At 38.7% G+C, this 17,059-nt stretch overlaps 1 protein-coding gene across 4 annotated transcripts in view; it reads right to left on the bottom strand.

The window, feature by feature from the left end:
- Window positions 1-17,059, bottom strand: part of ASAP2 (ArfGAP with SH3 domain, ankyrin repeat and PH domain 2) — a 90,000-nt gene that overhangs the window by 48,595 nt on the left and 24,346 nt on the right. For all 4 annotated transcript variants that reach the window (XM_071741860.1, XM_071741862.1, XM_071741861.1 and 1 more), the window contains exons 3-5: window positions 14,167-14,312; window positions 5,516-5,590; window positions 3,821-3,870 (exon numbers count right to left, since the gene is read on the bottom strand). In XM_071741860.1, the coding sequence (XP_071597961.1) occupies window positions 3,821-3,870; window positions 5,516-5,590; window positions 14,167-14,312 (271 nt within the window). The remainder of the gene's footprint in view (window positions 1-3,820; window positions 3,871-5,515; window positions 5,591-14,166; window positions 14,313-17,059) is intronic.

Here is a 17,059-nt window from a genome sequence, read left to right as displayed (position 1 = left end):
TTTGTAGATGTGGTACTTAGGAATATGTTTTAGTTTTGGTCTTGGTAGTGTTAGGTTAAGGGTTGGACTTGATAATCTTAAAGGTCCTTTGCAACCTAAATGATTCTATTATTCTATTCTATGATTCTTCATTAAAGCTACCTTGTTTAGCACTTCCGTTCTATGCCACTATTTTCAAGATGTGACCTCCATTTTGTCATATGAGCATGCTTTAAAAAGAAATGTGGCAGAAATTTCTATGAATATCAATGATCTACTGAGTCAAGTAACAGCTTTGAAGAAGTAATTTGAGAAAAGCTTGCAGAATTTTCAGACAACTCTTTTAGATATAGTTTAAAATAAAAGTTTACCAAACTGGAAACATCATCACATAATCAAATAGCTATGCAGACATCTTTACAGAAGACTGTTGAATTTGTTCAGTCTTCCATTTGAATTCAAATGATTTAGAAACAAATCATTGATGACAGTGCTATATCTAGGTATGAGTGCTTGTGTTCCTGCACCTCAGCTTACTGCCTTCATTTTATTACCCCATAAGCACATTCTAACAACTTGTTCTCTTCACTCAGTTGTGCGTAACAGACCTCATGGTAGGCTTTTAAAAGGAGAATGGCAAAGGAGGAGGGGAAGCCAGCCTTACCAGGAAAAGCTTGTTAGTTTTCATTAAGCATTTATGTGTTAGAGCATTAGCACAGCACTTACTAGCAGAGGAATTCTGAAGATAATACATATTTACAGGCCTAAAAATAAGACACCTCTATTAAAAAAATTAACAATTCTTACTTTTCAGGAAAGACAGTTTATGTCTGGGTTACAGACACCACTATTCAGCTAAAAAAGGAGTAAATGACATGCATCAGTACATTTATGGTTTTGTTTCCTGTGAAAAATTGATACAACATCTTTACCTCAAAATCTACCACAACAGGACTGATTAAACTGAAGAATGTGGGTGAGATCTGGCTCACTGCCTTACTGAATACAGTCAGCCTGCTGGGAGAATGAGCAGTTTATGACATGTGTACTCCTTCTCCATATGCTTCCCCGGTGCGTCTGCCATTAGTGTTTAAGTACATGGGGGAAAGCAACTGCCTTGTAACAAAAAGAGCCCAATCTGCACCAATTCAACCCAAAGGATGCAGACAGACTGATCCCTCTGCAGTGCTGTAGTGGCAGGCAGCATTGCCCAGCCCTTACATGGAAAACAAAGACTGTAACTGAGGTCCGAAGAGAAATGCACTGCTTTTAACTACTTTAAAAACATTTTTAAATCTTTATGGCTTCAACTGAAGCATGTTAATAACTGACAGTGAGAAAAAATGTATTATTCATTAATGTCACTTCAGGATGTTCTAAATTTTTGGTTGAGGTAGGCTGGCATAAAGCATCAGCCTCTTACTCCTTTATTTGAGAACAGTCCAAAGGTGTAAAGAAAAATGGATCCAGCTTCCTCAAATACTTAAGCTAAGGTGATCTTCAGGAAAATCCTTCAACAACTTAGGTAGCTACAGAGCAAAGAAGATGCACAATAATCTACATTGATGGATTGTGATCCAAGACCACAAGAATGGATCTTAAACACTCTCTCAAAACAGCCTTGGCTTGTTAACCCAGAGGAAGAAGACAAAGAAAGGAAGCCAAGACAAACAAACAAACAAAAGATATATTCACATATTTGAAGAAGTACCACTGGAAAAGATAACTAACTAATCATAAATCTAGGACAGGTTTTAGCCACAGTCCAAACAAGGAGTCCTCTAAGGTAACAGATTGAAGAAGACTGAGCAGTCCTCTGGCTGCTAACACCTACATCCACCATCCCACTACTGGGATAAGTTGTAGGTGAGACTGTGTTTAGCTCTCCCAGACCTTTTGCCCTTTTTGTTATGGCAGAAATTGTACACATTTTTGAGATGACTGCATCCACTCCCTGCTACAGATGACCAAATGCACTGCAATAAGGAAGTTCATATCCACTTGAAACAGCCACAGAACACAAACAGTTATCATCTCAGGAAACCTCAGTGGCATGTGTAAAAGCAGCCCAGGAAAACCTCACTGTTTTCCTGCGTCCAAAATTTTGATTATAAACCTGACCTGAACACATTCAGTCTCAAAATTGTCTCCTTAGCTTCAAAATCACATCATTAAACTTTGTGTCTCTGATTTGTAAAGACCAATGATCAATGATGACAGCTGGCAACATCTCAACTTATCTGGGAACTGATCTTACATGCAAGAGCCTGACAAATCTGCAGTGGCTGGGGCCTCAGGGAAGTGCCACTCTGAACTGAACTCAACAGAACTATGGAAAATTGGTCTGCTCCTTGGTAGACGTGAGACAGCTTCCACTGAAAAAAACACTATTCCCTGACTGCCAAACTTAAACCACAATAAGTCATTTAATAACCACCAAAACAAACAAATAAAAAAACCCTTATTATAAAGAATTTTTTTGTACATAGAATTCTCAGACTCCCTATCCCAAGCCTAAAGATGACGGTTTGGTCTTGATCAAAGTGAAGGATTCCAACAGGCTAGACTAAGAGCTTTAAACTCAGGAATATTAATGCCAAGCTTTCATCTAACCACTTAAAATAACCAGAGCACACAGCAACTGTACCAGCCCACCAGCTGGAAATATCACAGAAAAATGGCAATGGATCTAAAAGAATTTCTTAATGAACATGTGCTACCTTCAGTTTTTGCATTTTTAATAATATGAAATTATGAATATAAATTCATTTGTTAAAAAAATTCCTGCAGACACCACAAAGGTAACTTGGGAAGAGGTATCACCCTACCTGAAAAAGGGACCTGTTTTGGATCAAATACCTGGTGTACTATTTGAAAGCAAAGTCATAAAGCAGGATTTCTAAAGGATTATTGGTCAAAAGAAAAAAAAAGTCCAAATATAAAAATATATTTCCATGGGCATTTTTGCATTTCAAGTCCTTAACAAAGTTAAAAAACAAGTTAAAATATTTCTGAAACTGACTGTCTGCTAGGCTGTGGATTAAAAGTACAGATTTTTACACCACTGCAACATAACTCACCCTGGTGAATACTCTACCAGAAATCCTAAAAGCATCAAAGATCTTGATTCAACAGCAGTAGTGTTCATGGTACATGTCCCAGCAGTGTGCAACTGTATTTTAAATTCTGCACATAAAATTTCTGGGATTTCACTATTGGCAAGTTATATTTAAGTAAACAAGCTTCCAGATTCTGCAACTAAGCACTGATAGACAAAAGCAGACTAAATTTGTACAGGACTGTGCTTTATAGCTGATCCTCAGAGATCAACTGGTGCCATGGGCAATGATAAGAAATCTCAAGTACTTCAACAGCTGAGAAATGGCATGGCACGAAATGAGGTTGTTCACTGGTATTAAAAACAGGAAACACTGGAGCTTCAATCTTCCAGGGATTCAGACTGTCCAACTAGAGGTTTATCTCAACATTTCAGATTGTCTTGTTACAAAAAATCTAGCTACAGCCAGGCAGTTTCAAAAAACAAAAGCCACTCAGGTCCTTCTTACCAAACAAAGTCTAGAAAGCAGTAAAATTAGACCATTCTAATTGTTATTCACAAACAGAATGTTGAAATTTGGCTATCTTGCTAAACTTGTTGCTTTTGTAAGTAAACCACCTACAGGAATAATTTCTGAACACTGTTTGCATACAGCTTCAGATGGACCAACTCAGTGGCTCACCAGAGAATCGTTATAATTTTGTGAGATGAAAAAAGTATTTTAAAATTGTGCTAGATTTCAGTTACATTTCCCTTTTACTTAAAAGTTTAAAAGATACATACACTTTTGTTTCATAGTCTTTCCAAGCTTTATCAAAGGGTTTTTTCAAGTCCTGTCAAGAAAAAACAAACAAACAAACCAGTTAGTTACTTACATGAAAAATACTGTGTATCTAAAAATGTACACCTTGGCCATTTGCAGCACCTACTAGAATAACAGACTCCACAATTTCTTGAGTAGCTAACCTAAGGCTTGTGTATAAGCAGTTTTGCACAGAGGAAAAAAGATCTTGTACACAGAATACACTCATGTTTTTAAAAGCATCCCTAAGATGCTTTTCACAGCTCCATTTTACTCCTTAAAAGGTATTACCTTTATTATCCCAAGAGCACACTATGCAATTAATCAAATCAGCTATTGTCTCATTCCATCTGACTACACTGCAAAAAAAGGGCCTGTCCTGAGGCTGTGGCATAACCTTAGCTCTGCACTTGATTCATCACATTAAGGCTTAAGAAATCAATTTCCCACTGACTTAACAGCAACAGTACAGGCTATACATAACTAATTCTGTGAGAATGTTGAATTACTTGTGTTCCATATTCCTTGGTTTTTTCTTTTTGAGAAGCCAATTTAGATAAAGCAAAATTAAAAAGTTGTAAAATTATTTCACTACTGTCTAAAAATGCAGCAGTTGAAATTGTGCCTATGTTCAAGAGATCAGCCAACTACAAAAAATACTGTTAACTGTCAGACACTGGTAGAACTTTGCAACTACGGATTAGGAACTAATTCTTACATGTCAGGAAGTTATTTTGACAATTATGAAATTAACTAAAGCAACACAATTATTTTCTCAAGTCAGGAAGATGGGGCAACATTGTATCGTAATAATTGTATTCTGGCACAGAAAAAGAGAACAAGAGCAGTGAAATGTGGTAAGCAAGCAACACGAAGATAGTAAGCCTATCTTACTAAATAATCTCTTTACAAAGACATATTTACAAAGACCATTTTTAGTCTCTGTACATTATTATTCTTCCTTCGATGTCCGAGAACAATAGCTGCCAGTTGCTTCCTGTTTGCTCAGTAGTAAATGAAGCATAAGCCAAATGAGTTGGCTATAGGCTTTGAAATGTACTATAAACATATCATCATTTGAGTCCTAAACTGCTATTCTTCCAAATAGGAAATATCCTAGGGTGAAAAACAATTTTCAGCTTTGCTAAGAGAAATCCTATGCTCATTCAGTCTGCTATGTCTTTCTTAATAATCCATACAGTTTTAGGAAAGTTTAGCATGCTAAATAGCAATCCTTTTAAATAAAGTACTACCCTGCTCTTCAACTAAATAAATCTCTTAAATCTTACACCTCCTTCTCTGCTTCTATGTATCAGGGCTGCTTTTAAAGCTTCTTATATGTTGTTGTATATATATAGTGAAGAGCATGCTGTATATAAAACCACAAACAGAAGGAATGACTCAACGCACCAGAAAAACTCAGCCTCCCAAGCCCTCTTGCTTATTGGGATAATATATTACATTAGTATCCCATGCCTTTTATCAAAAAATGATTAATACGCTAGCTAAAAATGCAGCAGTTGAAATTCTGCCTAAGTTCAAGAGATCAGCCAACTACAAAAAATACTGTTAACTGTCAGACACTGGTAAAACTTTGCCTGTCAGACACTGGTGTAACAATATGGTATTTATTGTACCAGCAATAATTTTATATATATATATAAAGATAAACATACCCCTTTTACTCCTTTCAGATCTCCCTTCAGCAAACTGTCCAATGGAAAAGTGATTATATTGTTCATGTTCTGAATCTGTAACAAGAAAATTACATCAAAACATTATATATATTTTAACACAGAATATACACTCTCTCCATTCACATATATCAGAAAGTTTCACAAGGAAATCTTACTTATTATTTTCCTAACTGTGCTTTATGAAGATGTTTATCAGTCCACCCAGTAATCAAAGAGCAGAGTAATCAACCACAGCCCTTTAAAATCAACAAGATAAATTTCAACTCTTCAGTTTTTAAAAAATTAGTTCCTATAAAAATTGAAGGAGCAACATCTACACATGCTTAGCTGGCAGTGCTGGAAACCATTCACCTTGTAAGTTCTCAGCAGCATACAACATCTGCTTATCAACATAATCATACTCTAAACATTAAAAAATTAAATACAGGAGATAAGTGAAAAGCTTTAAATCACAGGAAACTCTGGTGAAAAAAAAAAAACAACCAAAAACCAAAAAACTTCTAGAAGGTGACAGGTGGAACATTCACCTATGGGTATGTGCATCCAGAATTACTGTCCAGGTGGAGAAGCTGAAGAGGTCTCATAACATATTATCCCATGCAAAGTTTTCTGCTTTGTTATTCTATTTTATCAGTATGATGCAGCCAAATATCTCACCTAAAGATCAATACTTCCCCTACGCTCCTATTTTATTTGCATCAAGTGTAAACATACATAATGCATGAACTTGTCATTATTAACCTTGGCAGATGAATCATATGAGCTCATATTTATAAATCATCAAGCAACATAAAGAAGAAAGATCTTACATGTTTTTCTCTTTCTTGAGAAGCATAAGCTGAAGTATCTAAAAATATAGACCCATTTCTATTAATATGCTGCAGGTCCTACTCTGTGTGTATACAGGGAGCTAAAATGTATACAACTGCCTCTAAAATTTGGCTGTTTCATGTTTTAAAATATTCTTTAAATTAAGTTTGCCAAAGGTACAGGAAAGTATCCTCATACTCATACAGGAGCATGAGGAGTATCAGGGACACTGAATGGGAGATAGGCTGCTGGAACCAGACCCTGCCCTTCCTGAATCAGAAATGGGGCTCCCATCTGATAGTACTCAAGACCAGAGGACCCCTGCCTCCTGCCCCTGTCAGACCAAAGGCAGTGACACTGATGAGAGGAGGGGACAGCTCATGGTCGAGGCAGCAGATAACCTCATTCCTTCTCCACCTCACCCCTGCCAGGTGCCACTGAAAAAAAGGTATGAGACTCTGGCTGGGAAAGACCAGCCGAATGCAGAAGAGGATGAGGGGCAACCTACACCTGATGCATGTCCAAAATCAGGAAAGACTATCACTATCCTATCACTCCTATCACAACTTCATTCACAAGCAGGGTTATAGTGACAGGTGACTCCCTTCTGAGAGGAACAGATGGGGCAGTATGTTGGGCAGACCCCTCTTACAGGGAGGAATGCTACCTACCTGGAGCCCAGGTTAGAGACATCACTAGGAAACTTCCTGGCCTGATGAGGTCCTCGGGCTACTACCCCTTACTGATCTTTCATTTAGGAGGAGAGGAAGTAATGACTGGTAGTCCTAGAGCAATTAAAAGAGACTTTAGAGCCTGGGGATGAGTGTTGAGAGATTCTGGCACACAGGTCATCTTTTATTCTGTTCTTCCAGTCACAGGCAGTGATATTGGGATGAATAACTGTATCCAGACCATTAATACATGGCTCTGTGGCTGGTGCCACCACCAAATTTGGGTTCTTTGACAACGGTAGGACCTACACAGCACGAGGGTTGTGGACACCTAACAGGAGACACCTTTCTCCAAGGGGTAAGAGGGTCTTTGCTCAGGAGACTGCAGGGGTAATCAACAGGGATTTAAACTAGATGGGAAGGGGGATAACATCATCGGGCAAACTGTGAGATGACACACCAAGGTTGGTGGGGTGGGGGGCAAGGAAGGGCCCTCAGCCTGTTGCCCAGGAGCATGCTGGTGATAGAGCAACACAGTCAAAGTCTCACAGAGATAAGCCAGGGGCTCCTGAGGTAAGAGCAGTCAACAGGAAAACATCAGGAAAACACCTTAAGGGAATTTAGAAGCATCTCCCTGGAATGGTGACATGGACAACTGCCCAGACGAAGTGCCTTTACACAATCTCATGCAGCATGGGCAACAAAAAGTAAGAGCTCGAAGCTACTAAGCTGCTGGAAGGCTAAAACACAGTGGCTATTACTAAAACATGTTGGGATGAATCCTACAATTGGAGTGTTGCTGTTGATAGATATAAGCTGTTCAGCAGGGACAGGAAGGGAAGGAGGGGCAGAGGTGTTGCCCTCTATGTTAAGAAATTGAATGAATGCAAGGAGATCTCCCTAAAGAATAGCCATGAGAAAGTTAAAAGCTTATGGGTAGGAATTAGAGATCAAGGCAACAAGGGGAACACCTTGTGGTCGGAGTCTACTATGGGCCTCCTGGTCAAAAGGAACCTATTGATGAAGCATTCCTACTCCAGCTATGGAAGGCACCATGCTCACAGCCCCTTGTCCAGCTGGAGGACTTCAACCAGACTGACATTTGCTGGAAAAGTAACAGCAAGCTGCAGGCAATCCAGGAGTTTCCTGGAGTACCTTGATGATAATTTTCTCAGACAAGAAATGGACACCCCTTCTCAAAGGGATGCAGTACTGGACCTGTTGGTCACCAATGCAGGCAAGCTAATCAGGGATGTCAAGACTGGAGGCAGCCTGGGCTGCAGTGACCATACACTGGTGGCATGCACAGTGCTAAGGGTCATGAGTCAAGACCCTGAATTTCAGAAAAGCCAACTTCCAGCTCTTCAAAAGTTACTCAACAGGACACCCTGGGAAACAGTCCTCAGGGACAATGGAGCAGAACAGAGCTGGCAAATCTTCAGGGGCACTGTCCATAGAATGTAAGAGATCTTAATCACCAGGTGCAAGAAATCCAGAAGGAACTGGACAAACTGGGGACGTGAGCCCAGGTGAACCTCATGAGGCTTAACAAGATCAAGTGCAGGGTTCTGCACCTGGGTCAGAATAATCCACACTATCAGTACAGGCTGGGGGATGAGGTTTTAGAAAGCAGCCTTGCAGAAAAAGACCTGGGAGTGCTGATGAATGAAAAGCTGGACATGAAACATTACTATGCATTTGCAGCCCAGAAGGCCAATCACATCCTTGGCTGCAAAATAAGTGTGGCCAGCAGATCAAGAGCAGTGACTCTGTCACTTTGTTCTGGTAAGCCATCACCTGGAGTACTGGATCCAGCTCTGGATCCCTCAGTACAGGAAGGACATGGACCCAGGTCCAGACGAGGACCACGAAAATGATCAGGAGGCTGGAACACCTCTCCTACAAAGACAGCCTGAGGGAGATGGGGGTTTTCACCCTGGAGAAAAGAAGGCTACAGGGACACCTAATAGTGACCTTCTAGTATCTGAAAGGGGGCTATAGGAAGGCTGGAGATAGACTGCAAGGGCCTGTGGCAACAGTTTTAAATTACAGAAGAGCATATTTAGATTGGATGTTAGGAAAAAGTTCTTTACCATGAGCATAGTGGAAAAATAGAACAGCTTGCCTAGGGAGGTAGTTGAGGCTTCATCCCTGAAGATATTCAAGGTGAGGCTTGACAAGGCTCTGAGCAACCTGATCTAGTTGAGGATCTCCCTATTTACTGCAGGGGATTTGATCTAGATAATCTTTAGAGGTCCCTTCCAACCCAGATTATTCTATGATTCTGTTCTATGAAAGATTCACAGAAGTTAAAGTCATCCAGTGGCAGAGGAACACTAGTAAGTTTCATGTGTTTTAAAAAGCAGAAGAAAAAAATAGTTGACCTGGTTTCCACTTCCAACAACTGCTGCTTTGGCAGACTCACAGTTTTCCTCTGACAGTTTCCAGCAAGATCAGTTGACACAGTCAGGGTAGTAAATTAAAACTTCCTTAGCTGGAGAAGGCTCAGAAGAGAAGAAATGGCAGGAGGGAGAACATAAAAATAAACAAACATGTAGCAGCCAGAAGTGATGGTAGAGGCAACAGGCAAGACAACATTTGTGAAGAGGGAAGAATATTTTCAAGTAGTTCAAGAGCCCATGGCTAAACACTGAAGCTTTTCACTTGTTAGCCCTCCTGACTAGTTTAATGACTCTCTTCCAGAACAGCTTTGGATACTGGTGTATTCAGTAGGGTTTGTTTTCTAAATTGAAGCCAAAAAAGAAATGAAAAAAAGCCTTTTCACTACTTCAGAAGTTAAATACTTTTATTAACATGCAGATAAACAGAGTGGACCTTAAAATATTTGCCTATTTCAAACTAAAATTCAGGCAGTCCATGTGTTTGATTTGACTCTTGTTGTCATTACTACATTCCAGATGCAGCCCATGTACTTTGCTGTGGGCTTCTCAACAACCAATGAAAATGGGTGTGCACAAGTGACAGCACTAGTGCCTGCTGAAAAGTCGTTGTCAAATTATTTTCATTTTTTTATGGCAAGTACTATTTGATTTAATACTTTGGATTTAATATTTTCCAAGAGTTTTCTCACTGATGTGAGCTTCAGTAGGACAAGGTCTATTAGCACAGCAGGGAGCAAGTTGAAATCTGAACATCTGCTATAGATGAGACACTGTTTGTCAGACCTTTGAGCTTTTAGCATGTGATCCCAAGTCTTCAGAAAATCCCATAACATACAGACTTGTAGCACAAACTTTCATCTTTGCACCATGCCTCCCTTTCACACACAGGGATACAGAGCCTTTTAGCTGCCCTCACCCCTTGGTCCTCCTGCAATGCAGTGTGTCCCATAGCACAAACTGCATCCCACCAAGCCAGTGGCTGAGGTGGAACATCACCCACTGCCCACGTATCCCATAGGAAAAGTGACTCCAGCTGAACACCACCAAGTGCCCACATGGAGCTGCTGCTCAGCTGCCTAGAATAATGCCTTCCCACAAGCTATCTAGCATTTCTACCATGGAGTATTTGGAAACAGTCCCTGTACCACCACCAATACACAAACTACAGGCTGGGAACTTCCCTATTAGGCAGTGCATGGCACAGATTACAGGAAACATACTTTAAAAGGTATTCTTAAAAACTTAAAGAAACTCAAAAGCAAAGGAAAAAAGAGGCTTGATGCTATTCCAGTCCATCTTCCTTGACAGTGGAGAAGAATTCACAATTGCACATTTTCTAACTTGTGTTAAAACACCTAAATGGTTCTAAGCTTTCTTCAAAAATCAAACTATTTAAACCTTATAATTTGTTTGCTTGCTTGCTTTGTTTTTGTCTTTTGAATTTTTTCCAGTTGGATCAATATCTTTTTGGCAAAGAAATAGAGGTAAGATTCCAAATGGAGCTGAACCCATGCCACTATGGAGGAATTATTACATCTTAGTTTATATCTTCACAAGTGTAAATCAAACAGTCCTCTATTTTTTTCCTCTCATCATTAAGCCAACTTTTCCTCAATTGTACCAGTGAAAAAACAGAAACCACAGAACTTAAACGATTATGCTTCCCATATAATATCCCAACCTTAAATATGTCTATCTGTAGCTTTTTTATGCACTTAACTAAGACCAGAACTTTAATTTGAGTAGTTTGCAGTTTAATAATTAGATTCCAAGAAAAAAAATCACTTGTTAATGAAATTTTAAAACATTGATGCCTTGATAGGTCCATGAAAGCATGGAAGTCTTTTGAGAAAAATTTAAAAATACTAGAGAAAACAATAACTGAAACCCCCTGTTAAAGTAGAACAATTTTATAAAGATTTTTCTTTACCCTACTAAATACAAGTTCAAGAAAAATCTTTTTTGCAGAAGCACTTTACAGCTACAGCTGTAAATGCCACCCAAGCCAAGAGCTGACAGAACACATCAGCTTCTAGAAACAAAAGTAAAATATATGACAAAGCAAAACTTGACTGTAGCCCTAGAGCTTTGCCAATGTTAATACCTTTGGCATCTGTTCCAGTCTGAACATGTTCTCTCACCACTTGCACATTCCCAACTCGTTTCAGATAAAAATCTTCTGTGGAAATTCAGTGCCCTATAAACTCCAGGGATAGGTTTATTTAAAAAAAAGTATCTTTTAGAGTGGTTTTTAAACAGTAGCAGGTTGTATGGCCCTTGATACATTTTTGATGAAATACTTGCTACAAAATGATGTAGGGTGCTAAAAGGAAGCACCAGAGGAGAAGGGTGTTTTCACTGCCAGTATCCTTACAGCATTCCGAGTTGGATACTCTGTGGAACTGCATGGGACCTGTTTCACATGTGGGTATGGATATGATAAAAATCATTCCCTGAATTGTTTTCATCTACTTTATAGAATACTTTTTTACACTACTCAGTACTCTTTTAACCTCTAAAAAACTAGACCTCCCAGCAGCAAATTTATGAACAGGTTTGCAAAGCAATGAGTCTCTTCTCCCAAGTAGCTACCAGTAAGACAAGAGGGCATGGACTTAAGCTCTGCCAGGGGAGGTTCAGGTTGGATATTAGTAAGAAATTCTTTGCAGAGAGGGTGATCAGACATTGGAATGGGCTGCCCAGGAAGGTGGTGGATTCTCTGTCCCTGGAGGTTTTTAAAAGGAGACTGATGTGGCACTCAGTGCCATGGTCTGGTAAGCACAGTGGTAGTGGATCAAGGGTTGGACTTGGTGATCTCAGAGGTCCTTTCCAACCTGGCTGATTCTGTGAATTATCAATAATTCTTTGTGGAGGAAACTATTTTCCTAGATTCAAGCAGCATTAGGTTCCTCTGTTGCATCAATCTTCTTTTGATAGACAGGAGAAAACAAAAAGCTTCAAACCTCAACAATATGGAGCATATTAGGAAAGAGCAGAACCTAAGAGACCTGTTCTTCACCAGTCAGTATTAAGGAGAGAAAGTGCCTATACTATTGTATTGCTTTAAAATAAATAAATAAAACAAATTAAAACAAATTACATTCACATCCATGCAAAATTATTATTCCCTTCAAAAATACAGAAAATCGGAATCCACACACTGAGAAAAAGTCTTGGCTACTACTTCATACCCTCTTATACACACAAACTAAAGCAAAATACATAGTTGCTAAGAAAAAATAGCACACAGCAAAAAAGTTTAGAAACATTCCTTGGAGAACTATACAAAACACTTACTGGTATAAGAAAAGGTAATAAAAACTTGCATCCTACTTCCAATGCCATTTATTTTGTTTTTATTGTCCTTTCCAGTTGTGAAAGAAAAGTTTTATTCTTGTTAGAAACAAAGATAGTAATTACTGGTTTTAAGAGAAAAAATAGCTAAGGTTTTTGATAAACCATCATTTTTTAGATTTTAAAAGTCTTTTTGAAATATAATACATTAAAAGGTTTTTCTAGGGAGGGGGCACAGCTTTTAGTAGATTACTTTTTTAAACCACCTAAACATGACATTTCCTAGATCCATTTGCCTAATGAAGTCACCATATTGCAATTAATATATGGGAGTGGATTTTAGTCAACAGAAGGTATCAATTAGAAGAACCATTTTATCTCCCCTTCCACATGAGCAGACAACCTCTCTATGGGAGACTCAGAATAGCTGACAGACTCAAGCTCATTAGGAATTCCTCTTCTGACACATAACCTCAGATAATATTTGTACATCCAGAGATATTCAGATCAATATGAAAAACATTTCACTGTTGATAAACACATTTGGGTCTAGATTCTCTCTCATCAATACCACAGTTGGGTAAAAAGAGAGGATGACATCAGGGAGTGAATGGGACTGCCCTAAATCCCATCAGCTGGAAACATTCCCCAAAGACCTGATTATGAGCAGCTGGCTGCAAGCTACAGACATTTGGTCTAGACTTCACAAAAGCATTTGATGTGTCTACATCCCATTGTTTTCAGCAGGCACAGACTTTTAAATGCTTGTAGGAATGTGGGACATCTCCCCTTCCTAGCCCATGGTTTAAACGTTCTGCCATTTCAAGTAAATTTGGGGTTTACTCAGCTAGTAGGATGGAATCAGCTCTTTTTGTGCCTTCTGATAATGTAAAATTGAGGCTGAAAAATCTCCATTCATAATTAAAACTCCTGTTCTTCCACTTGGCTCCATCCCATTTGGCTCACTAGAGTGTGCTTTTAAGCCTTACTGGCTTCAGTTGCAGGATTGGTCCCCAGTGGACACTCTTGTCATTATAGCATTATGTTTGGTTTTGTTTTCCTGACTCTTCCCTGAGAAGCAAGAGACTCTCTCTTCCAGGGATGCTAAAATCTCCCCTTATAAATACAAACAGAAAATGCAAAAAAGTAAACGCAGCATGAATGCAGAGTAAACCAGGTTGGGCTTTTCTGGTTTCACACTTTCAAAGCAAATTAATATGTACATTCTATAATACATAACTACTTTTACATGTGAGAATTGGTTTTTTGGGTGTTTTTAGTTTTGCAAGTGGAAAGGCTGGGGCATGAGACATTTTCCTGAGCCAAGAATCTTTAAGAACAGTGGTTGCTAAAACACAAATTATCTTCAATATGAAGAGCTGTATAATTAAAAAAAAAACAGCCTTTGGAACAGCCTTAAAATTTCAACATATTTTTCTTAAGCAATTCTTACCAAATTTTTGAAGAGTGCAGTTAATTCCTTTGTAAACACAGAAAATTTTAAAAATGCTGTTCCCAAATCTGGGTCATCCCTGCAAACACAGTTGCCTCCGAATTTCTCCAGTGCTTGTGTGTACTGTTCTTCATTTTCCACGTGAGCTTCAAAAGAGCAAAACATGAAAATATCATCAGCAGATAAAAGGTTATTGAAATTACAATTGAGGTGTGTTTTCTTAAAAAAAAAACAAAACAAACAAAAAAAAAAAAACAAAACCAAAGACAAACTTCTAACAAATTTCTTGCTAAAAATGTTTACTTGTTACTAAGGTAACAAATACCAAAGTGGTTCCTTGTATTAAGAAATTCAATCTAAAAAGTGGGTTGAACTTATTATTTATATTCTAATGTTGATACACCAGCAGAATGATGTATCTCACTAATCCTAGTTTACATGCTGTACAAAGGACAATGTGTCATTAAGACAAAAAAATCATCTGACAAGCACCCATTCTAGAAAGACCCATATTATTTCTGCTTCATACCAGAGACCACAAATAATTCCCAACTCCTATAATGAACTTTTAGAGTCTTTTATTGATACTCAAATTTTAACAGTTTGCTATTACGTTAACTGCTGGACAAAGACACAGGGGGGATCAAGTGTGTTGGTAGAGTCCTGGATCTTTACAATAGGAGGCAACAGATCAAAGAGGACTCTCAGGTCATCTTAGGAAATGAGAATACAAACCATGTCACAGATGAGGACAAAACCTCTGTCTGTGGTTGTACTTCAATGCAGAGCACCAGTGGGAAACTGAAACGACTTCTAGCAGTCTGCACTTACCATAGGCCAGTTCAGCTCTCATGCAGCTTGGTTCAGGGCAACCAGGTTCCTTATTGAGACAACAAAACCAGAAGTCTGGCCCTGAAGCAATCCAGGGCTTAAAGGAACCAGCAGGTTCTGAATCACTGCCTGGCTGTACCAGGACAAGCCATCCAGCGCTTGTCTAACACGTCTTCCTTTCAGAAAGTTTTTAGCTGCATGTGCTGGGGGTGTCATTCAGCCCAGGGAATGAGATGAACTCTAGGCCAAAACCAAGGTCCCCTGATTCACATATAAAGGAAATCTGAAAGACTTCAGTCTTAACTACTTTGATCTGCCAATTCACTCCTAAGACATCAGATTACTTGCTTACATAAAAAGGCATTAGAAGTCCCTGCCAATTTGGTACGTGCAATAGAACAAAACATCCTTCTGAACCCAAGCTTAGTGCCACGTCAAGCGAGCACACAGACAAAGCACACCAAGGTGACACCTGGGAGAGTCAGAGTTGCCTATTTCTTATTTGAACTGTGCCCAATTCCTAACTTTAAAAACAAACAAACAAAACCAACAAAACCATGAAAGAAACCTAGAAAACAAATTATGCATTAATAATGACAAAGATCCCTTTTTGGTCATTACATGAGATGAGCACAAATCCACAAGATTATTCAGAGCGGATTGATCTGCTCAAACAATCAATGACCCAGTTTCATTTCAAGCCCACTTGGATACACAAACAATATCCAAAGGATTCTTGATGCCATGTTGTTTCTCCAGATTTCTATGAATTAGTTCAATACAACCTGTTTAATAAACCTAGCACACTCCAACTGAAAAACGAGCCTCTCTGTTCACTTTCCTATTTGACCATCCATCCCAGAACTTTATTTCTCAAGTTGCTACAAATTTTCTTTGATTTCCAATATATGAAACTAAAACACTGTGGAGTACTGGCATAATACTGTGTAATTGAAGACTGACAATGTACATGCAGAACTGAAGTTAGAGAAACAGCATTAATTCTACAAATTTCTACCTTGAGCACTTGATGTTGCAGCCTATAACACCTAGATTGCCTGCAGCCATTAAAAAACTCAGTCCTTGCACTGAACTGTATTTATTTTTCCTTAGGATCAACAGCAGAGGCTGAACTCTTATCAAACTTTTTGGTATTTGAACTGAAGGATGAAGTTACTATTGTGTGATGTACCTCAACAAGCTTTGAACCAACTGGCACAGACAGAAGAAAAAAAAAAAAAAAAAAAAAAAGATGTGGCAGGTGACAACTCAGATATCTAAGTTGACAGAGCTACCCAGTAGGATGAGTTATTTCCATATTGCTTTCTGTTCCAGTTCCTGCAGCCAGCTTAGCATATCTGAACTCAAGTGAGGATGGAGGTTGGGGCAAAATTCATACAACAAAAAGAGAAAGCTGCAATTGCATGAAAACCAGGTGAAAAGACTGCTACTATTAATTGCTGTAGTTAAATGTGCCATCAGCAGGTGAACCATGCTAAACCATTCACTTTTTACCTTAGGAAACAAGAACTTTCTATTCCATAGGGCATCCCCAAGAGTTTTCTATTCCTCAGCATCCTAGGGGCCATTCTTCTGGATCTATGTATCAGATTAAACAAAGCCAATAAATCAGCAGCTCAACAGATGTTCTGAAACATTGCCCAGAATGATGATGTACTTACTGCAGCAGTACTATTAGCTGAGCTGGTACTCCACAAGTGCTTCTGAAGAACATAAAACAGTATTTTTTTCATGGAACCCTCCAAAATACTCTCCCTTGCCCTATGGTCTCTTCCTGATGGATTTTAAGAGTTTCTCTACAAACAGAAGGTGAGGAATCTATCAAAAAATAAATCTGAGCCACATTTGTTTAAGGGTTTAGGGGCTTTAAGTAAGAAACTACATTACAATGTACAAAAGGAGTCACTCTACATAGTACGATGTCCAAGCTGGAGTTACTATCTAATCCTCTGTAAGTGGTTCTAAATTTACACATTAAAAAAGAAAAGACAAAACATGTGAACTTAATACTAGGGAAACCTATATTAAAAATCCACTAACT

The sequence above is a fragment of the Heliangelus exortis genome, chromosome 3, assembly GCF_036169615.1.
Source record: "Heliangelus exortis chromosome 3, bHelExo1.hap1, whole genome shotgun sequence".
NCBI classification, from domain to species: Eukaryota; Metazoa; Chordata; class Aves; order Apodiformes; family Trochilidae; genus Heliangelus; species Heliangelus exortis.
Note: the sequence above shows the minus strand (reverse complement) of the source record. Positions and strands in the feature narration are given on the sequence as shown.